The 19,412-nt window shown below is 30.9% G+C and overlaps 11 protein-coding genes across 11 annotated transcripts, besides 18 other annotated features; 5 read left to right on the top strand and 6 right to left on the bottom strand.

The window, feature by feature from the left end:
• Positions 1-108: 108 nt before the first annotated feature.
• Positions 109-515, bottom strand: TA18710 (DnaJ protein, putative; the record flags this gene model as incomplete). Its single annotated transcript, XM_950238.1, has 2 exons — positions 109-393; positions 459-515. 2 exons carry the CDS (start codon positions 513-515, stop codon positions 109-111), a joined length of 342 nt encoding a protein of 113 aa, XP_955331.1.
• A 472-nt stretch (positions 516-987) lies between these two features.
• TA18705 (uncharacterized protein) lies at positions 988-1,974 on the top strand (the record flags this gene model as incomplete). The annotated part of the gene is made up of 1 exon (XM_950237.1): positions 988-1,974. The coding sequence occupies one exon, from the start codon at positions 988-990 to the stop codon at positions 1,972-1,974; it is 987 nt and encodes a 328-aa protein (XP_955330.1).
• An 81-nt stretch (positions 1,975-2,055) lies between these two features.
• On the bottom strand, positions 2,056-2,943 carry TA18700 (NEW1 domain containing protein isoform, putative; the record flags this gene model as incomplete). The annotated part of the gene is made up of 1 exon (XM_950236.1): positions 2,056-2,943. The coding sequence occupies one exon, from the start codon at positions 2,941-2,943 to the stop codon at positions 2,056-2,058; it is 888 nt and encodes a 295-aa protein (XP_955329.1).
• Positions 2,278-2,346: a sequence feature (4 probable transmembrane helices predicted for TA18700 by TMHMM2.0 at aa 17-39, 49-71, 158-180 and 200-222).
• Positions 2,404-2,472: a sequence feature (4 probable transmembrane helices predicted for TA18700 by TMHMM2.0 at aa 17-39, 49-71, 158-180 and 200-222).
• Positions 2,731-2,799: a sequence feature (4 probable transmembrane helices predicted for TA18700 by TMHMM2.0 at aa 17-39, 49-71, 158-180 and 200-222).
• Positions 2,827-2,895: a sequence feature (4 probable transmembrane helices predicted for TA18700 by TMHMM2.0 at aa 17-39, 49-71, 158-180 and 200-222).
• Positions 2,842-2,943: a sequence feature (Signal anchor predicted for TA18700 by SignalP 2.0 HMM (Signal peptide probability 0.062, signal anchor probability 0.937) with cleavage site probability 0.046 between residues 34 and 35).
• Positions 2,944-3,583: 640 nt separating this feature from the next.
• TA18695 (ubiquitin-like protein, putative) lies at positions 3,584-3,980 on the bottom strand (the record flags this gene model as incomplete). The annotated part of the gene is made up of 3 exons (XM_950235.1): positions 3,584-3,699; positions 3,786-3,891; positions 3,972-3,980. The coding sequence occupies 3 exons, from the start codon at positions 3,978-3,980 to the stop codon at positions 3,584-3,586; spliced, it is 231 nt and encodes a 76-aa protein (XP_955328.1).
• Positions 3,981-4,279: 299 nt separating this feature from the next.
• TA18690 (uncharacterized protein) lies at positions 4,280-8,984 on the top strand (the record flags this gene model as incomplete). The annotated part of the gene is made up of 8 exons (XM_950234.1): positions 4,280-4,458; positions 4,642-6,084; positions 6,186-7,018; positions 7,083-7,259; positions 7,310-8,201; positions 8,255-8,273; positions 8,309-8,666; positions 8,842-8,984. The coding sequence occupies 8 exons, from the start codon at positions 4,280-4,282 to the stop codon at positions 8,982-8,984; spliced, it is 4,044 nt and encodes a 1,347-aa protein (XP_955327.1).
• A 286-nt stretch (positions 8,985-9,270) lies between these two features.
• TA18685 (uncharacterized protein) lies at positions 9,271-10,154 on the bottom strand (the record flags this gene model as incomplete). The annotated part of the gene is made up of 2 exons (XM_950233.1): positions 9,271-9,958; positions 10,045-10,154. The coding sequence occupies 2 exons, from the start codon at positions 10,152-10,154 to the stop codon at positions 9,271-9,273; spliced, it is 798 nt and encodes a 265-aa protein (XP_955326.1).
• A 150-nt stretch (positions 10,155-10,304) lies between these two features.
• Positions 10,305-10,952, top strand: TA18680 (uncharacterized protein; the record flags this gene model as incomplete). The annotated part of the gene is made up of 1 exon (XM_950232.1): positions 10,305-10,952. One exon carries the CDS (start codon positions 10,305-10,307, stop codon positions 10,950-10,952), a length of 648 nt encoding a protein of 215 aa, XP_955325.1.
• Positions 10,953-12,400: 1,448 nt separating this feature from the next.
• TA18675 (Theileria-specific integral membrane protein, putative) lies at positions 12,401-14,194 on the top strand (the record flags this gene model as incomplete). Its single annotated transcript, XM_950231.1, has 1 exon — positions 12,401-14,194. The coding sequence occupies one exon, from the start codon at positions 12,401-12,403 to the stop codon at positions 14,192-14,194; it is 1,794 nt and encodes a 597-aa protein (XP_955324.1).
• Positions 12,464-12,532: a sequence feature (11 probable transmembrane helices predicted for TA18675 by TMHMM2.0 at aa 22-44, 121-143, 153-175, 215-237, 267-289, 302-321, 387-409, 429-451, 461-478, 536-555 and 559-578).
• Positions 12,761-12,829: a sequence feature (11 probable transmembrane helices predicted for TA18675 by TMHMM2.0 at aa 22-44, 121-143, 153-175, 215-237, 267-289, 302-321, 387-409, 429-451, 461-478, 536-555 and 559-578).
• Positions 12,857-12,925: a sequence feature (11 probable transmembrane helices predicted for TA18675 by TMHMM2.0 at aa 22-44, 121-143, 153-175, 215-237, 267-289, 302-321, 387-409, 429-451, 461-478, 536-555 and 559-578).
• Positions 13,043-13,111: a sequence feature (11 probable transmembrane helices predicted for TA18675 by TMHMM2.0 at aa 22-44, 121-143, 153-175, 215-237, 267-289, 302-321, 387-409, 429-451, 461-478, 536-555 and 559-578).
• Positions 13,199-13,267: a sequence feature (11 probable transmembrane helices predicted for TA18675 by TMHMM2.0 at aa 22-44, 121-143, 153-175, 215-237, 267-289, 302-321, 387-409, 429-451, 461-478, 536-555 and 559-578).
• Positions 13,304-13,363: a sequence feature (11 probable transmembrane helices predicted for TA18675 by TMHMM2.0 at aa 22-44, 121-143, 153-175, 215-237, 267-289, 302-321, 387-409, 429-451, 461-478, 536-555 and 559-578).
• Positions 13,559-13,627: a sequence feature (11 probable transmembrane helices predicted for TA18675 by TMHMM2.0 at aa 22-44, 121-143, 153-175, 215-237, 267-289, 302-321, 387-409, 429-451, 461-478, 536-555 and 559-578).
• Positions 13,685-13,753: a sequence feature (11 probable transmembrane helices predicted for TA18675 by TMHMM2.0 at aa 22-44, 121-143, 153-175, 215-237, 267-289, 302-321, 387-409, 429-451, 461-478, 536-555 and 559-578).
• Positions 13,781-13,834: a sequence feature (11 probable transmembrane helices predicted for TA18675 by TMHMM2.0 at aa 22-44, 121-143, 153-175, 215-237, 267-289, 302-321, 387-409, 429-451, 461-478, 536-555 and 559-578).
• Positions 14,006-14,065: a sequence feature (11 probable transmembrane helices predicted for TA18675 by TMHMM2.0 at aa 22-44, 121-143, 153-175, 215-237, 267-289, 302-321, 387-409, 429-451, 461-478, 536-555 and 559-578).
• Positions 14,075-14,134: a sequence feature (11 probable transmembrane helices predicted for TA18675 by TMHMM2.0 at aa 22-44, 121-143, 153-175, 215-237, 267-289, 302-321, 387-409, 429-451, 461-478, 536-555 and 559-578).
• A 291-nt stretch (positions 14,195-14,485) lies between the features above and the next one.
• Positions 14,486-14,875, bottom strand: TA18670 (uncharacterized protein; the record flags this gene model as incomplete). Its single annotated transcript, XM_950230.1, has 1 exon — positions 14,486-14,875. One exon carries the CDS (start codon positions 14,873-14,875, stop codon positions 14,486-14,488), a length of 390 nt encoding a protein of 129 aa, XP_955323.1.
• Positions 14,744-14,812: a sequence feature (1 probable transmembrane helix predicted for TA18670 by TMHMM2.0 at aa 22-44).
• Positions 14,876-15,510: 635 nt separating the features above from the next.
• TA18665 (uncharacterized protein) lies at positions 15,511-16,705 on the bottom strand (the record flags this gene model as incomplete). Its single annotated transcript, XM_950229.1, is given in 7 exon segments — positions 15,511-15,660; positions 15,703-15,793; positions 15,813-15,921; positions 15,977-16,089; positions 16,125-16,209; positions 16,380-16,469; positions 16,618-16,705. The coding sequence occupies 7 exon segments, from the start codon at positions 16,703-16,705 to the stop codon at positions 15,511-15,513; spliced, it is 726 nt and encodes a 241-aa protein (XP_955322.1).
• Positions 15,981-16,049: a sequence feature (1 probable transmembrane helix predicted for TA18665 by TMHMM2.0 at aa 102-124).
• Positions 16,706-16,869: 164 nt separating the features above from the next.
• On the top strand, positions 16,870-18,225 carry TA18660 (uncharacterized protein; the record flags this gene model as incomplete). The annotated part of the gene is made up of 6 exons (XM_950228.1): positions 16,870-17,057; positions 17,105-17,202; positions 17,236-17,303; positions 17,454-17,791; positions 17,849-17,945; positions 17,995-18,225. The coding sequence occupies 6 exons, from the start codon at positions 16,870-16,872 to the stop codon at positions 18,223-18,225; spliced, it is 1,020 nt and encodes a 339-aa protein (XP_955321.1).
• Positions 18,226-19,412: the final 1,187 nt, after the last annotated feature.

Raw genomic sequence — 19,412 nt, 5'->3', positions numbered from 1 at the left:
ATCTATAACACTCTTTATGTCATATTTTATGTGTTATTTATAGATAAATATAACCAAAATAATAGTAATAGTTAAATCTAAAAAAGAAACCCCCTAAAGCTAGAATAATTAAAAGTAAATAAAGTATGAATTACTAATAAATCTACCATAATGTGATCTCAAAATAGGATCTGAGAGTACAGAATAAGCCTTTTGTATCTTGGTAAAGGCTGAATCGCGCTTTTTGCTCAGTGATTGGGCATCCTTACTAATTGATTGTGCGTCCCTGTGTGTTTGGTGGTTATTATCCGATCCATAGTTTGGAGGATCGGATTCTGAACCAATTGAATGCTTATCTGGATGCCATAAACGAATTAACTTGCGATAACTACTTTTTATCTCATCTTGCGAAGACTAAATGTGATTTTAAATGGTTGAATTAATTATATAGAATATTAATGGTTAATTTAAAAACTAACATTAGGTGTAACGTTTAAAGTGTCATAATAATCAAAATTATCAAATTCTAGATTCATATTCAAATAGTATTAAACTAATTCCATTTATTAAAATATTCATTGAGTCTTAGGAGCTCTTAATAATTTTAAAATTTGAAGAAAATTGATATTTTTTAATTTTTAACATATTTTTATTTATACAAATACTGTTTTCACTAAGATTAAAAGGTGAGATGTGTAGAATCTTGGTATAATTTACAAATTATTAGTTTTAACAATTTTTATCAAAGGTACAGGTATATTACAAAAAAAGATGATATTTTACAATTAAAAAATTCTTAATGGTTAGATTCCATAACGAAAAAATGTAAACTTGTTTTATTTTTATATTTTCATAGGGTTATTTCCTTTCCATAAAAATACCAGATTTTTTATTAATATTGTGCAATTAATTTATTAATTATGTAACTCATTTTTTAATAGTATGATATACTTTTTATAGTTGTGTTTAATTATGGATAGCTTACTATAATGGGCAGATCTTACAAAAATGGATAACGTTGATGAGAATATTATCTTTAACGAGAACGAAGTAGAAGATAATTTGGCCTCCGATGAATTTAGAATAAATAATGATAATGTAATATCCCTGACCCAGTCTCTTAGAACTGCACTCCCTTCTCAAGTCATTTTCACTCGGGCCAATTTGTCCGATAAATCTGATTACTATGAGGAATGGCTCCAGAAGTGCGTTGCCTGGATAGCGTTGGACTCTGGGGTTAGGAGGATGGACTTTTACTCTCTGGAGAAGATTACTAACTTCGTCACTAACCACATCAAAGCTCTTGGTCGTAAGGCTACCCTGCTGAGCAGGACTCGTGGCTGCGAAACCACAAATTTTGTTGACGTTATGAAGGCTTTGGAGGAAGTAGATCCAACGGTCTACAACTACATTTTTAAGGAGAAATTGTCTTCCAAGACGAAACAACTGCCAAAAAAAGTGCCAATTGTGTCCCATAACTACCTGACTCAACCAGTTGCTCTTTCACAACCCTCGGCTCTTTATTTCCAGTGTATGATAAATGCAACTGAACTTTTATCTGAGCTTAACAGTTCTAATAGTAGCGGGTTTGGTAGTATGGGAGGCTTAAATGTGTATAACAGTATGAGTTTCAGTAAACGAGATAGTGATGGGAAAGGATTAAAGCCTCTTGAATTACTGGATATGGAATATTTTTTAACATACACAACTCGAACTCCATACTCCTTTAAGATGGATGAAGTTTACCAGAAAATTGTGGCGTCCAGACCCAAGTTTCTACACAAACACATGCCTCTACTACCCCCAGAGTTCATCTTCGGCCGTAACGATGACGATAATTTAAGTTACGACCCTGATCCTGGAAAGCAATCGGATAGTCTAATGAGTCAAAATATTCTCCTGCAATCAGATTTACCAATGTTACATAGAGTACAAATCGAGCCCGATTTACAACATCTCAATACCAATTTTAATAATGAACATAATACTAAATAATATACTCCCACTATTATATATACTATATATATTATAATAAATAATAATAATAAAATATCATATATAATATGTATTAAAAAATTAGAAAGATAATGTTTTATCCAGTGATTTGGTGTTTGACTGAAGAGTGTACATTGCGCATGGGTTGTAAATGGTTTGATTACGATTGGTTTGCTTCTTGGGATTGTAAAGAAGTACGGCTTTACAGTTGTTGAGCGTGCCTCGGTCGAAGGGGTTGAACTCGTCAAAGTGTTCCTTGAGTTTGTCGTAGGTGCTCAAATTACTGCGAACAATGAACATGTGGAAGAAGTAAAGTCCGAAAACCAGCCAAACGCTAATGAATGTTATGATCATAAAAATAATTGTTCCAATAATATCAGTCGGGCTCTGGTTCACGTTTGACTGGAACGAGGGGAAAAACTCAACAGACCGGAAAATGAACAGTGAGAATAGAAAGGAAAAGTAGAGAGAAGAAAGCAATAGAAAAGACAAGAATATTTTGTAGTTATAGTATCCAATGCAGTTTGCTACATAGGGACAGTGGTGGTCAAAACGGACGATGCAACGGTCACAGTCTGAGCAGTGAACTGATCTTGGAGGGCGATATGTGTGGCATGTTGAGCAAAACTTAACCTTAGTTGGCTGTCCGTTGATCATCATATCAACGAAACGTGGTGGATTACCTCCTCTGAACGAACATTTTAGGTAGTCGAACATACGAGTTGGGTAATCCAGTTTCTTAACATATCCTGGGTTTGAAAAGGATGTGGCAAAGAACAAGCCTACTGAACATAGCCCCAGAATCGCCAAGATCACGTACAAACCAACCAAATTTCTCAAGTAGTAAAAGGTGAAATGGTACACGAGGAAAAACGCCAACGGCAGAAACGACGCTAAAAATGTAAGAACCGCTATTAACACCTTCGTACATTTCAAACTACAGATCCGTCCCATACTTGCGTAACCCATTTTCTTTATTTTTTAGACTTTCTTCACTTCTACTACACATCACAATATAATTTAATCCGGTTAAACTAACTTTGTTTATGCCTTAATTTATCTTAAATTTTGTATCAATTAACCCTTAATTTATCTCGAATTTTATATTAACCCTTAATTATGACCTGATTGTGGAATATTAAGGGTTATTTTAGGTCATTCCACGTACAAATATACGTAATTTAGTTAATTTTAGGTGTACAATTTGGCCCATTAATGCCTTAACGCCAAATCTTCAAAAAACGCGATGATGGACTCAAAGGAATGTGTAGGTGTAACATGGCAAATTTTAAACGCCATTTTAAAATAATATTAAATTGTTTAAATTGAGTTTTAGGGAGGAAAAACAAACGTGAAAAACTTTTTCCAAAAGATCCTCGACCGATCCGTAAAATACAGAATACTTTACACCTCAGAACTGAACGAGTTAACAAATATACAATTAGTGCTTAAAGTCATATATAATACATGTAAAATCTAAAAAGTAAAAAACAAATGAAATAAAATCAAATTTAAAAAGTGTTATTACAAATCTATGGTGGAAAATAAGTTGAAAAGTTTAAAAATTGGATTAAAGCTAAGAACTGTAAATTTGATTCAAGGATAAAAATTAGTTATAAAAAAGTTCAAGGCCCATTCCGTCTTTTATTTCGTAGTCTTCCAAAGTAATATGGTCCTTATATACAATATACCACTTTTGTATACGGATTTTATCATATCTCGTTCCTAATAATATATATTGTAGTTTGTTGATTAATTTATTTATTGATTAATGGTATTAGTGTTATAAATGGAGAAATTTGTGAATTTACCAGTTTGAGCAGCTACGAGTTTTTTAAGGTCCAAAATTGTATCATCCGAGTTGCATTTTACCCTTATTTTACGCCCCAAACGATCATTTAAAATCACCTCTATCATCTAAAACTATATTATATACCCTTATACAAGTAATCTATGGGAAACTAAAATATTAATATGGATAACTGTAATAAAGGTACCTGTCCCATTTTTACATAAAATTTCCATTTAAATATACTTTAAATTATTTATAAATTAGAATTTAAGAAAAATTAAAATATAAAAAGAATATTTTTAGTAAATAGATTAGTAAGATTCCCCATTGGCAGAATTTGTAATTAACTTTAAAATGTTTTAACTAATTTCTATTTTATTATGGAATCCTCTTCAAATAATTGTAATGCAAATAATTCTGTTGAAGGTGTGTTATTAACTCTCAATTTACCAGTGATTTATTCATAACTTAAATAAAATTTACTATTTAAAACGTTAAATCTAGTTATGTATTATGAAACCAGTAATTAATGTTGTAGATGATGCGAGGTTTGAAGTGGAGCTGGAATTTGTACAGTGTTTATCTGACGTATACTATCTGAAATATCTATCGGATGAAGGTTACTTCAAGGATGAGAGATTTAGAGCTTATATATTATATTTACAGTATTGGCGAACCCATGAGTATATTAAGTATATTAAGTACCCCTACTGCCTTAAGATCCTAGAACTGCTCCTGGATAAAGATTTTGTTAATATTTTATCCTCAGATTTATCTATTGAAGCTTTAAAATACCAAATTCAAAACCACTGGCTGTGCTTCAATTATGAAGAATAACTATAGAAGTAACTACATGTAATCATGATTTACATCAGGAAAAGTATTTTTTTGACACGAATTGTAGTTTATACACATAGTTCGTCAATATCTGGCAAGTTTGGATTTGGAAGATGTGTAAGAAATTTGCACGAATTAATTGACGATACAAATTATAAACTTAAAAACAAATTTGCAAAGTATAATAAAAAATTACTTCTAGATAACCTGAACTGGTTAAATCAGACTAATAATCTAAGTCCAGCCGGACCTGAATTTAGTGAATTATTGTGTAAATTAGAAAATTTTAACTTTGTAGAAAAATTAAATGATAATTACGATGTTGAAACATTGTCAATCTATTTGACCTCCAAACTTAATGTTATACAATCATTAATTCCGTATATACAAATACTTAACACAATGCAACAAGATGACTCAGTGCTAAGATTAAAGTATGAAATTATAAATAATGATCTGGTACAATATTTGTACCGGATAATTTTGATAAATGTGTCCAGTTTGGGTAGTGAATTATTACTAAATTACTTAAACTTCTTGCTGGAAATTGGAATTAATGATGTTAATCATCTGATACTCAAATTATACCCCAGTATAATTAACTCTTTAGATAGGGAAAATTATACTGATGATGAAAGATTGACCATAAAGCTTAAATTGTCGTCAAATTTGGTTGATAAAGTTGATCTAAACAACATGATAAATGAGTTGTTAGTTGATAGTTTGTCTAGTCCAACGGTGTTTTATAACTGTTTTAATGAAATATTACATTTAACACATAGTGTTCAGGGTATTGATACAGATTATGTATATAACTTCATTAATAAGGTCAGTAATTATGTGTATATACTTGGTAATAATGAATTGTTAAGACTGCTCTACGTACTATTGAAGAAGAATTGGGTTGATGATAACTTGTTTGGTCGTGTGGTTCAGTCACTTGTGTACAAATTTGAATCCTTGAGTAATGAACAAATGGAAACACTAATAACACTGCTGTGCTCTTATAAGCAATATTTCAAGCTAAATTGTATGGACTTGGGAGAAAATTTATACTCTGAATGTGGTAACATGTTGATAAATATGGTGAAAAGGACTTTTGAAGAAAAATTCGTAAATTTAAGCATAAATCTAGCATTATCGCCCCTGACATATTTGTTACAGCTGACGAATAGTAATAGAATAAAAGTGTTAATGTTGAAAAAATTGGATAAAAACGCAGTGAGTCAGTTGGGTATTCCGGAATTTCACCAGCTGTTGATTGTGTTGAGGAGGTTAAATTTGGTTAAAAATAGAGAAGCCATAACACAATTAATTGAAAACTACGTTAATTCTCGCATTTTACCTCTTTTCAACACGACTGATGTTAAATTACTGAGAATTGATGACAATATGAAGAATATACTAATGATGTTGTCAGACTTCATAAAAATCAAGCATTACGCTAAATATTTCAATTCTATTATTAACAACTACTTCGAGTACGTTTTCTAGCATTCTAACTGTATAGATTTATGCATAATATAGTTATATGCGTTAGTAGATATATATATTAACAATTCCAAGTTAATTTGTGTTGTAGAAATATTGGGTATACTGATGAAGAACAAGTTGATGAGATGATATTTTTGATAAATTTGTGTATAAAGAATAAGGTTTATAAGTTCAGTAATTTGACAGGTGAGTTGGTGTTAAAATTATTTAGCAAATCCGGAAACTTCATAACCTTACCAATTACTCCCAATATATTAAATGGGTATGATATAATATTGGATGGAATTGAGCACTGTAATTTAACGTACGAGTGTGTAAGTGATATTAGTAGCAAGGTGTTTGACGAAATTTATACAAATTTGAGAGGAAAAAGTAAAATAAACCTCAAGTTGGTAAGTAAATTGTTGGGATTTTCAAGTAATATAAGGATATTCCAAGAACCGCTAACCAAGCACATATTACAGTACGTTAAAGATAATGTAATATCACAATCACAATTAAACAGCGGTTTAGTAAATGTACTGGTATTATACTTAAAATGTAGTAATCTGTTAAAAATTGAAGTAGAGAAGCTGGATCATATCTACAGCAATATAATTTCTGGATTGGAGTGTGTGAATAATTTCAATACAATTGTAGAGGAATTGGGAATATTGCTACTATTGTTAAAATATGATAATTTTGGGGTTTACAGTTCAGTAATGTCAAAGTTACACCCAGAGTTAAGAGAAAAATTAATAGAATCAAGGCAAATAATTAAGCCAAATAGAGGGAAATTGTACAAAAATTTGGAAAACTATGTAATGAATGAGCTGAAGTTGGAAGACGTTAAAAATTATTACAAAGTTGAGGAATTAACCTTCGATTTCTATTCACCGAAAACTAATGAAGCGATACACCTCCTAAAATCGAACAGATACAGTAATTTTGATACATATTTATTATTTAGATAGTTTTATATATAGTGGTATATGATATAATTTAGTGTTGAAAGGAGATGAGATTCATTTAAAATATAAAGCGTATTGTTTTGAGGAAATTTGTAAAAATTTGGGAATTAATTTAAGATTCATCCCAGAACATTTTTTCACTAATAATCTTTTACCCAATTACTCTACACAGTTATTCATATCAATATATAGTAATAAATTAATAATATTATGTATTCTATTCATAATTTTTGGTTAAAATAATTGAATTTTGGTAAAATAGTATTGCAAATGGTTCGGGCGCAATATTCAGATGTTTCATCGTTTGAGGATGAGGAATTCTCAGAAATGTCTGAGTTTAGGAGAGAACAGCTTTTGGCTGAAAAACACGCCAAAGAAGTTAAACTTAAACAAAGACGAAGCTTACTGCGGGAAAACTCGAAGCTCGAACAAGAAGATTCCATCGATTTGTACGAGGATTTCGACTTTTTGGACGAAATTTTAGATGAAACAGTAGAAGATTCACAGAAATCAGATAAATTGTTCGATGATGATAATTTGGACTCCGAAATCGCCTCAAAAACAGGTAAATCTGATACTAAGGTGGGAAAATCTGATAAATTATCGCAAGATGAGGATAAGGAAGATAAACCGACAGTTAAGGCAATGACAGTGGAAATTTCAAACTCAGCAAAACTGTCAAAAAGCCGAACCTTGAACATTTTAGAGCACCCGAGTTGTAATGAGTACCTTTCAGGTGCCTTGATTAACTTATTTGTTTCAGTAGAAAACCTTGAATTGAGCCCACTTAAGTCATCGGTTAAGCATTTTAAAGCAAAACCAATAGGTGATTGTTTCCCAAGAATCATCTCAAAACATGTCGTATTTCAGATTGAATCAGCAGTTCCTTGTGAACCATACGACGTTTTCGGTAACAATTTCAATTCTTGCGATCACTCCTCAAAGGTTTTCATGTCAAAGTGCTCCTATTTACTGTGCGGTAGAGTCTTAAATATTAGTACTGAAGTGTTCAACACTTTGGTGCTTGTCAGTGTCAATGATGTTTGTAATTCCTCATTTCAAGAAGAACAACTCAATTTCGGTGATGAGTACTTTGTAGAATTTCTTAAACAAATTTCCAACAACTTAAAATCGGTACTGTTTCCTCACTTGTAGTGATTTCCACTACTTCTTTACTCAAATTTTACATAGTTATATAGTATTATAGTATTATATTGGGTATATTGGTATCCTTTTATTATAATATTAATGGTGTTTTTAGTTTGCTTTTACCGATGAGGACGTACAGATGATATTGGAGCAAAAGTTGCAGGAAAGGACTTCAGCTCCCTCTGGGAAGATGTCTTTGATTGCTGAAATTCAGCGTTACACTCACGAAATCGAACTATTGACTGAAGCTGCTAGGAATGACCCCTCTAACATTATGAGGCTCAAGGAGCATGAAAAACAGAGGCAGCAACTCGTCGATGAACTCAAGAAGCTAAAGGACTCCAATTCAAGCACTCCTTTTTCATTCAAAAACTATTCCATTCTTTCTACTTCTGATGATTTATCCATCAAAACCATCATCAGGAAAATTACCAAACCAACTCCAATGATTATGGGTATCTTCCATAGAGGTGCTTGTACACACCAATTTAGTTATTCTAGTTATATATTCTCTAGGGAGTATTTAGTTATTCTCTACTTAAATTAGTTTCACACATTTATAAATAGTTTTACATACTTGACAATACTGGATATCTCATTTATATAACCCTGAATTATATGTAAAAGTGTTAATTAGTTTTGTAGTGCCGAATATGAGGGGTGATAGTATACATATTGACTTGATTGAGAATAAAAACGGATACAAGAGGACTTTGAACGACCTTAACCTCAGTCGCCAAACTCACCTGATCAACCACTACTTACAAGTAACCTCACAAATTATTTAGTTAATTTAATACTGATTAGAGTATAAAGAATTTGGACCTTGACTTCAAACTTGAAAAGTTTAACAATAAAAATGAACTATTCAAGAATATTAAATTTCGGAATTATGTTCGTTAATTTTTTGTACCATTTTATTATTTGTCGATGTTTTAATACCAAAGAGTAAAATTAGCCTTAAGTTTTATTTACCATAAATTACCTAAATTTGATTATAAATTTTAATTTAAACTAATATTCTTAATCTAGTCTTTATAAAAATACACTGGTATGTAAAATGTATGAATTATATTAATAATTGAGAAGGTGTTCTAATGTACAAACGAGAGTATAACAATTTGAAAGACAACTAAGATTATAATCTCTAATCGATAAACAATAATCATATTTAATATTTAATCCATTCAAATTGTTTAGTGTATTTAAATTGTTTAGTGGGTTAGCATATACATCTTCTAACGATTGTAGTTCATTGGGATCTGTTCCTGCGTTTAGATTATCCCTTTCGAGTATTTCCCTGTGGATAGTTGAAACTTCTATAATATTTGAGAGAGTAATGTTAGAAAGACTGCGAGTGGGAGAGGCTGAGAAGAAGAACCAACAGCGGTCAAAGTCATCAGTCAGCTGCGATAGAACAGTCTTGATATCCAAAATTGGACATCTGTTGTCAATTGCGATTTTTATTGAAGATTCTAGTACTAGTTCTTCCAAACTGCCAACAGACTCTAGCAAAAGCTCGCCAGACTCAGTCCTAAGCTCTTTGGACTTACTTTGTAAAAAAGCAGAGAAAACCTTGTTGAACACCTTAAAAGTTCTTGGGACCCTAAAGGAGTTGGAGACCTTGAAAACGCTGCCTTGAAGAGTCTCCAAGTACACTTGAATCTTCCCCTCCTTGTTCAAAATTGAATCTTGAATGGATAGCAAGCAAAAGTGAACTATATCAGGACGATAATCAGAGCCATTTATATCTTCTTCAGTACTAAAGCACTATTATACACTAATACTATGTATATAATATATTCATAAATAATACTTTATGAGAAGTATATAGTATAAAGTGATTACTTGTGAAAATGTAAATGTTCTTGAAGAAGAGAGAGTTTAGATTGTGAAAGTTTCTTATTAGATTTGTGTAATTCTAAGCCGCAATTAGAAATTACGAAATTTATTACCATATTTTAAAGTTCATAGAAAAAATAAACTATTTCAATCATTATAGTGTTAGGAGTTATTTTACATTTTTTAATGAACAATTTATTTTAAAAAATAATTTAAAAAATGAGAGAAAAATATTAAATGATTTTTAATTTGAATTTGGGATAGAAATGGGCAAAAGGGTAAAGAAGGTAAAGGGATATGGAGCATACTGGTCCGGAGATATTAAAAACAAGCACATTCAAAGGAAGAATAAACAATATGTTATAGATCAAAAATATTTAACTCAATATAAAAAGATTTCTCACCAAAATATCGCAAATTCTGTTGATTCATATAATACACTATGTAAATCAATTTCATTTGAAAATAATAATCTATATAATAATGATAATGTTGAAATAATAAAGCCTATAATTGAGACGGTATATTTGGAGCCAAGCGATCAGCAAAATGATGGAGAAACAATTCATAATAATGGTGAAAGAACCAAGAATCTAGATTCTGATTCAACACAAAATATTATTACTGATATTAATACTGCTGTCTCTAACCCAGTAAACACAACTAAATCAGTAAATGTAAAGAATTGTGGTATATATAGTAAAATAATTGATAAGAGAAAGAGGTTTGAGAATAAGCGTTCGGATGAATATAAAAAACATGTTGAGGAGATGAAGATGAGGAAGAAGGAAAGGAGAGAGAAAAAGAAAATGAGATATGAACGACATAGATTGCTTGGAACAAAAACCAAAAAGGGACAACCGATTATGAAAAACGTAATCAAACATCTCATTAAATCCTTTTCAAATGCATGAAATAGTAAAACATTATATTCCAAACCAACAGTATCTTACTTTTATTATTTTATTTCTAGAATGACTATAATCTTGGAAATGATATCGAATGTGCCATTTGGTCCTCCAATCATACATCAATTGTATTCTGCATACATAGTTAATTTACTACTCCCCTAATTTATTATACATACAATATTCCTATCACCTATATTTAAACGCTATTTCTGATAGTTTGGAATGGAGAATGGAGAGGTAATGGAATATGATTGGAAATCTGGAAAAGAACTCTGGAGATTAAAATCACATAAAATGTCCTGTACAGACATTAACCTATATACTACAAATCAAGAAAGTAACTCCAGCTATAATAATAATTTAGTAACCTTATTGGAAACTATTAGTATGGTTGTGTAGGAAGATTAATAACTTGTGGTCTGGATTCAAAAGCTAAAGTCTATAATATCAAAACACAAGAACCTACACTTATTAAGGAAAAGAACCTTAAAACTGTAAATTTCCCAATTATTATACTTATTTAAACAACTTATTGTTAGTTTATGGTTAAGATAGCTACATTTTAAGGTCTAAGTATATTATACTGTTAATAAATTATGAATTATATATAATTCTAATATTGAGTGTTCAGGGTCCAATATTTGCAAGTTCTAAATCTCTTGATGATGACGGTTTGTTAACGTTTGGTGGCAGAAATCTTGTTATCTGGGATCTCAACAGTACATGATATTATCTCCATCTCACTGATTTCTAAATTCTAACTATACCAACAACCTACTAATAAATTTACCACTAACAATTAACTTTGGTATCTAATATTATCCTGTTTCCCTGGTAATACCATTCAATTCTTAATTAAACTCCTAATTAAACTCACTAATTTACCACACAATTATAACTGATATATCCATAAACAATCCATTAACCGTTAGTTCTATTCCATTTACTATATAATATACTCACTATTCAAAACACAAATGTTTGGTGAAAAATATTAAAACTTAAAAATCATTTTATGAAAAACGTGAGGATAATACATTGTAAAGTGGAACATTAATTACTGTCAGATATGGGAAGTAACTACATAACTAGTATAAATTAATTATATAATGTAAATCCCTAACTAACACTAAATATTTGTTTTAAATTCCTATTTTTAATTTCTTATCAATTCCTTTTTCTAATAGTTACCAATTTCCCTATTCCACTTGAGATAATATTTATATGGATACTACCAATTGAACCCTAATTTTTTATTATGATTTATTTTAATGTTTGTTCTGATGGATACTGTGATTTTAAGTAATATTTCTGTAATATAGTAAAAAAGGATATCACTCATAAAAGCTTGTATTATTAACAGCTATTACTAATAACCTATAGGACTAACCTGGTGACAACAAACCAATCAAACTAACTACTCTTAAACAAACCGACTGTACCTCTGAATAATGGCACTAAACCTTAACTGTAACCATAAGGATGCTGCAGAGAATTATGGTGATTCGGACTGTCCATATTTGACAGCTTCATTTGTCTTTGCTGGTCTATCTATGATGCTTAATATTCGACTTGCTTATAGTTCTGCTCCATATGCACTCATTAGATACAAGTTACCTGAGAATCTTTTTAGTGTGTTTGTTAGAAGAATGGCTAGTGCCTTGGAACTCTGGTGTCTGCCAAGTATGCTTCTGGGTAACATACTTGATACAGGTTCAAAACTATTATTCAAATACTACGGCGACAAACTCAAACTAGGAGACTACGGCGACGGCGAAAACAAGTCCAAGCAACTTAAGCAATGGACTATCATCTATCCTTCCATATTTACTATGTGGTCAGACTTCATCACATACGTAGTACTTCTAGTTGTATATTTGATGGGTGGTGACTATGGTAATGTAACTGCCTATTATGGTGTCATTGCAGTATCTGGATTCATCTTTGGTATCAATATGACATTGGTTTATGCTGTGGATTTTAATTATATACCTGTCTATGTTGCTGGTGAAAATTCATTTCCAGCACTAACATCATTAATTCATTATTTTGCAACACTGATATTTGGTAATCGAAGGAAATGGAATTCAGATTTTCTAATTGTAGTGATTGACATATCTGTAGCAATCACCATTTCATTTATTACAGCTACTCTCTGGACCGTATCATTCCTATCAACTCACCAAACTGGTCAGCCTAAGTGGCATATTCACCCATTTGACAAGAATATTTCCAAACCTCACTGGGAAGTTATTTCACCTACACTAATGGTGATAGTAGGTATGGGACTGGTGTATGCTATTTATCCTGGTTTAGCACCAGGTATGATTGTACCATTTTATCTCATTGATAAGATTGAGATGGTACTTCTGATTGCTACGATATTTCCACCCGTCATTGTAGCACTACTTATCAAAGGATCATTTGATCAAGCTACCACAGAGTATTCACCTAAATCCGCATACCAAGCACATCAAGGTGGCACTGAAACCCCAGGTTTTGGAGGTTGGCGACATTACAAAAAACACAAAAACAAACAAGACCCAGGAGGAGTACAATCACCTGACTTCAGCTGCGCCTCCAATGAAAGTGAATTTGTCCATAATTGGTTCTGGCACTTCTTTGATCTACTCATAGTTATTAAGATCACTCTTGCCGTCATATTCATTTACTCACTTCATTATAGAGATTCTTCACTTTCCCGTAGTATCATTAATCAACCGAAGATGTCTACCATCCTCAGCATTACATTCTATATGTGTCATGAGATTCTTCTTGCTTTGGGGTTTCCAGGTGTCATAGGTAATAATGGTGCTGATTATGTTATGCTACCAGCGCAATATGTTGGAGCTCTGTTTATGATATTTTTAGCGTTTTATTCCGGAAAAGAAGGACATCCACCCAAGGATCCTAATCAGAGAGCATGTCAAATACTCAAACTTCAAACCAAACCAGCATCCGGTTCTAATGTTATTGCACTGACATACACAATAGGACCTGATTTTAAACCACACTCAAAGGCCATCAATATTGGTAAGCGTAACTATAAGGGCACTGTATACTATTTATGCTTGGTATCTCCATGTCTTATGGTCCTTACTGGTAGATTCTCATTTCCAAACCTTACCATAGTAACAAGAGTTGGTATTTTTGTGAACTTCGTGGAGTTCCTTTTCAATGTACTGGACAGGTGCAAGAGTAATAGTGCCGTTGAGAGTAATTTCAGTATCTGGAGGGGGGTATAGGTTAGAGGAGGGGCATTATCACCACCAGTCTTAGTGAGTGTGAGACTATCATTAGTGAGTTTAGTAGTAGCAGATTCGGTGACACTGAGTGTGGTACCGGTGTATGTTTGAGTGGAACCAGCACTTGGACAATTACAAGAAGCAGTGCGATCTTGGAAGTATAAGGGAGGCTTAGTATCACCACCTTTACACTGTTTTTTGTGATGCGTTCTTGGGATTACCATCAATGTCGTATGGATCATTCAATCCTGGACCTAGAAATCATTGAATCTGATCTTACCATCTTCACTATTATGTTACATAAGTGATAAAGTCTGACCACATAGTAAATATGGAAGGAATAATGATAGTCCATTGCTTAAGTTTCTTGCCGTCGCTGTCGTCGGTGATGACTTCGTTGGTGAATAATAGTTTTGAACCTGTATCAAGTATGTTACCCAGAAGCATACTTGGCAGACACCAGAGTTCCAAGGCACTAGCCATTCTTCTAACAAACACACTAAAAAGATTCTCAGGTAACTTGTATCTAATGAGTGCATATGGAGCAGAACTATAAGCAAGTCGAATATTAAGCATCATAGATAGACCAGCAAAGACAAATGAAGCTGTCAAATATGGACAGTCCGAATCACCATAATTCTCTGCAGCATCCTTATGGTTACAGTTAAGGTTTAGTGCCATTATTCAGAGGTACAGTCGGTTTGTTTAAGAGTAGTTAGTTTGATTGGTTTGTTGTCACCAGGTTAGTCCTATAGGTTATTAGTAATAGCTGTTAATAATACAAGCTTTTATGAGTGATATCCTTTTTTACTATATTACAGAAATATTACTTAAAATCACAGTATCCATCAGAACAAACATTAAAATAAATCATAATAAAAAATTAGGGTTCAATTGGTAGTATCCATATAAATATTATCTCAAGTGGAATAGGGAAATTGGTAACTATTAGAAAAAGGAATTGATAAGAAATTAAAAATAGGAATTTGAAACAAATATTTAGTGTTAGTTAGGGATTTACATTATATAATTAATTTATACTAGTTATGTAGTTACCTCATATACCATACCATCAGCAGATTGTTTTAGATTTGTACTGGTATTAGTAAACACATATTTATAGTAGTATAATGGTTTATAGTAATACTATATTATGTTTTGAATGATTTTTTGGTGCGTAATCTATTGTTTCGTTTAGTCTAAGGTGAGATTATGATTTATAAATTACTTTATGAGTTTCTGGATCTTGCGATTTTTTCTTTTTCTTCAAACAACTTAGTGGATTTGGGGGTTTCTTCTTCCTAGCAAACAATATACTATATTATAAAGTTGTAACTAAGGTATAGTGTATTATTAGATGTATTGGATAAGTTATATATATACTTAGTATTAGTGTGTTTTGAAGTATTATTGGATGACAAAAGGGATTGTTCCCAGTTTTTAGGTAATCTTTTAGATTCCTCAACCTGAGCATTTTATTAAGATTATTAAATTTGGTAAGTGGAAACTTTCTGTTTCTGATCTAATGTGTTATGGGATGGTTTCTCCAAATGTATCAAATTATCTATTATCCTTATTATAGGTACTCCTTCCAACTTCCTAATATATTTTAGACTACCATATCATAAAATAATGGTATGCTAAATTTTGTTGAAAATAAATAAATGATGAACTTAATCTGCTGAAAATAATAGAATGATAAATAGTGCCAAAACAACACTTAAATACTGGTAAAATAAAGGTATAGATAATTAGTGATGTGACAATTCCGTAATGGAGTACCTAATCCATTTAATAAGAGTAAGATCTTGGGTAGCAACAAAAAGTTTATCATTAGAAAGAGTAGATAAAATACATCGCCTTGAGTTAAAGTTATTCGATTCATTGTGATAACACTTGATCCTAAGGGATTTAAAGGATTAAAAAATACTTCTGAAAGTGCTTTATTACAGTCACGGCACCAGACAAATCCTCACCCATGTCCTTCAACTCATTCAATATGCAATTTGTTGTTACTGAAGATTTTTAAGGATTTTACTATGATAGATAGAAGTATTTAACTAATAATATTTTAGTAAATTGAGGTAAGATATGTAAATAAGTGATTTAATTCTGATTAGAGGTAGGTAAGTATGTGTATGAATGTGTAAATAGATAGTAGAGGTTAATCATTAATCCAAAGTACCTGGTGTAATATTATAACCCAAAGCTTCAGATAATAGTTGTTTAATGCGAATACGATTCTTAAGAGCTGCAAATACAAAACTACCATCAACTAAAATCATAATAATAGGTTAATCATTATTTAACTGATATATATTAATTGTATCATCAACCGTTATTAGTATATATAGGGTATAGATAGTATTAAAATTAATTAGTTTAGTTGATGTAAATAAATATTTATGTAAAAAGTGAGTTACTTAGGACTTTAAAAGGTTCAATGAGATTATTTAGAGTTTTATAAAATTCTACAATTTTTTTATTTCTCTTATTCTTAGATATTTTCATTGTAATAATAAATTATTCACACTAACTTCAACACTCAACACACCATAATCATTTTATTCAAGTTGGAAATTATTTTTTTTGTAGAATAGTACAATTAAACTTAAAATAATTATTTTGTTGTAAAATAATAAATTTATCTTATAAAATTTACTTTTAACTTGGTAATGGATGTAATAAGCTGTTTAGAATGGATTCCTAGGAAATTTTGTGATTCTGACTTCTTTGAAGATTATATACACTCAAATGTCTCTCATAAACCGTTAGTTCGCATTAATATTTATCACAATTATTATTTATTTCTCCATCCTCCACAAATTCACTCCTGTAATATTTTTATAACTTTGTTCACTAAGTTAAATCTGAATAATCAAATAACTTCTGTGTCATATGACTGTTTAGATCTGATGAAGAAGATGGCCATAGTGAGTCACTAGCATATGAAGATGTGGAACTGGACTATTTCGACTTAAAAAATTACGATGACTATTTGTCTCCTAGTATTGACTAAATTGGTTCAATTTATCATTTAGATGAGCAATTTTTTAACATAAGATCTACTGACGAGAACTTATTACTCGAAGACCAAGAAGATATTAATGTAATATTATAGTAATTTTTACTGGACACCTTTTTACGGCTATATATTTATTACTAGCTAACACCATAAATTGGTTGTACGATATACTAATATAACTATTTAGATTTTATTAACTCATATCTTGGAATATCTTCTTATAAAATGTAATAGGCAAGGAAATTGGATGAGAGTGACCGTGTTATAATTGCTGGTATTAGTAATGAGTATTTTTCATCATTGGTTGTATATTTGTACGACGTTGATACTTGTGGTCTCGAACCCAACCACACTATTCACCTTTCTAATTTCCCACTTTGCTCTGAACTTGTAGCACTTCCTGAATCACCTCCACTCTTAGCTATAGGTACTTTTGAACCTGAAATTTCATTATATAACTTAAAACTCATCAATCAACTCAAGCCTACCCTATCCCTCCATGATAATACTATTAATGATGATATTTCTGTATTATCATTATCATTTTCCACAAAGTACTACTCGATTGCTTAGTTATATTACTTATATATTCGATTTAATTATTTTAGTTATTAATTTCTAATATTCAGTAATAAGTTGGTTGGAGGATATTCTGATAATACTATGAGAGTTTGGGATTTAACTCATAAATCCATTGTATTTACATCAAATCATCATACTAAACATGTAAACAGTTATAACTAATTATCTTTACTATCAGTTACAAGTTATATAGGTCCAAGTGGTATTATGGAATCCTGAAGATGATGATATAGTATTAACTGGCTCATTTGATCAGAAAGCTTCATTGGTAGACTTGAGATGTTCCAAACCAACAGTATCTTACTTTTATTATTTTATTTCTAGAATGACTATAATCTTGGAAATGATATCGAATGTGCCATTTGGTCCTCCAATCATACATCAATTGTATTCTGCATACATAGTTAATTTACTACTCCCCTAATTTATTATACATACAATATTCCTATCACCTATATTTAAACGCTATTTCTGATAGTTTGGAATGGAGAATGGAGAGGTAATGGAATATGATTGGAAATCTGGAAAAGAACTCTGGAGATTAAAATCACATAAAATGTCCTGTACAGACATTAACCTATATACTACAAATCAAGAAAGTAACTCCAGCTATAATAATAATTTAGTAACCTTATTGGAAACTATTAGTATGGTTGTGTAGGAAGATTAATAACTTGTGGTCTGGATTCAAAAGCTAAAGTCTATAATATCAAAACACAAGAACCTACACTTATTAAGGAAAAGAACCTTAAAACTGTAAATTTCCCAATTATTATACTTATTTAAACAACTTATTGTTAGTTTATGGTTAAGATAGCTACATTTTAAGGTCTAAGTATATTATACTGTTAATAAATTATGAATTATATATAATTCTAATATTGAGTGTTCAGGGTCCAATATTTGCAAGTTCTAAATCTCTTGATGATGACGGTTTGTTAACGTTTGGTGGCAGAAATCTTGTTATCTGGGATCTCAACAGTACATGATATTATCTCCATCTCACTGATTTCTAAATTCTAACTATACCAACAACCTACTAATAAATTTACCACTAACAATTAACTTTGGTATCTAATATTATCCTGTTTCCCTGGTAATACCATTCAATTCTTAATTAAACTCCTAATTAAACTCACTAATTTACCACACAATTATAACTGATATATCCATAAACAATCCATTAACCGTTAGTTCTATTCCATTTACTATATAATATACTCACTATTCAAAACACAAATGTTTGGTGAAAAATATTAAAACTTAAAAATCATTTTATGAAAAACGTGAGGATAATACATTGTAAAGTGGAACATTAATTACTGTCAGATATGGGAAGTAACTACATAACTAGTATAAATTAATTATATAATGTAAATCCCTAACTAACACTAAATATTTGTTTTAAATTCCTATTTTTAATTTCTTATCAATTCCTTTTTCTAATAGTTACCAATTTCCCTATTCCACTTGAGATAATATTTATATGGATACTACCAATTGAACCCTGATTTTTTATTATGATTTATTTTAATGTTTGTTCTGATGGATACTGTGATTTTAAGTAATATTTCTGTAATATAGTAAAAAAGGATATCACTCATAAAAGCT

This window comes from Theileria annulata, chromosome 3, assembly GCF_000003225.4.
Source record: "Theileria annulata chromosome 3, complete sequence, *** SEQUENCING IN PROGRESS ***".
Lineage (NCBI taxonomy): Eukaryota > Apicomplexa > Aconoidasida > Piroplasmida > Theileriidae > Theileria > Theileria annulata.
The sequence above is the reverse complement of the archived record's forward strand: the minus strand, read 5'-3'. Positions and strand labels throughout refer to the sequence as shown.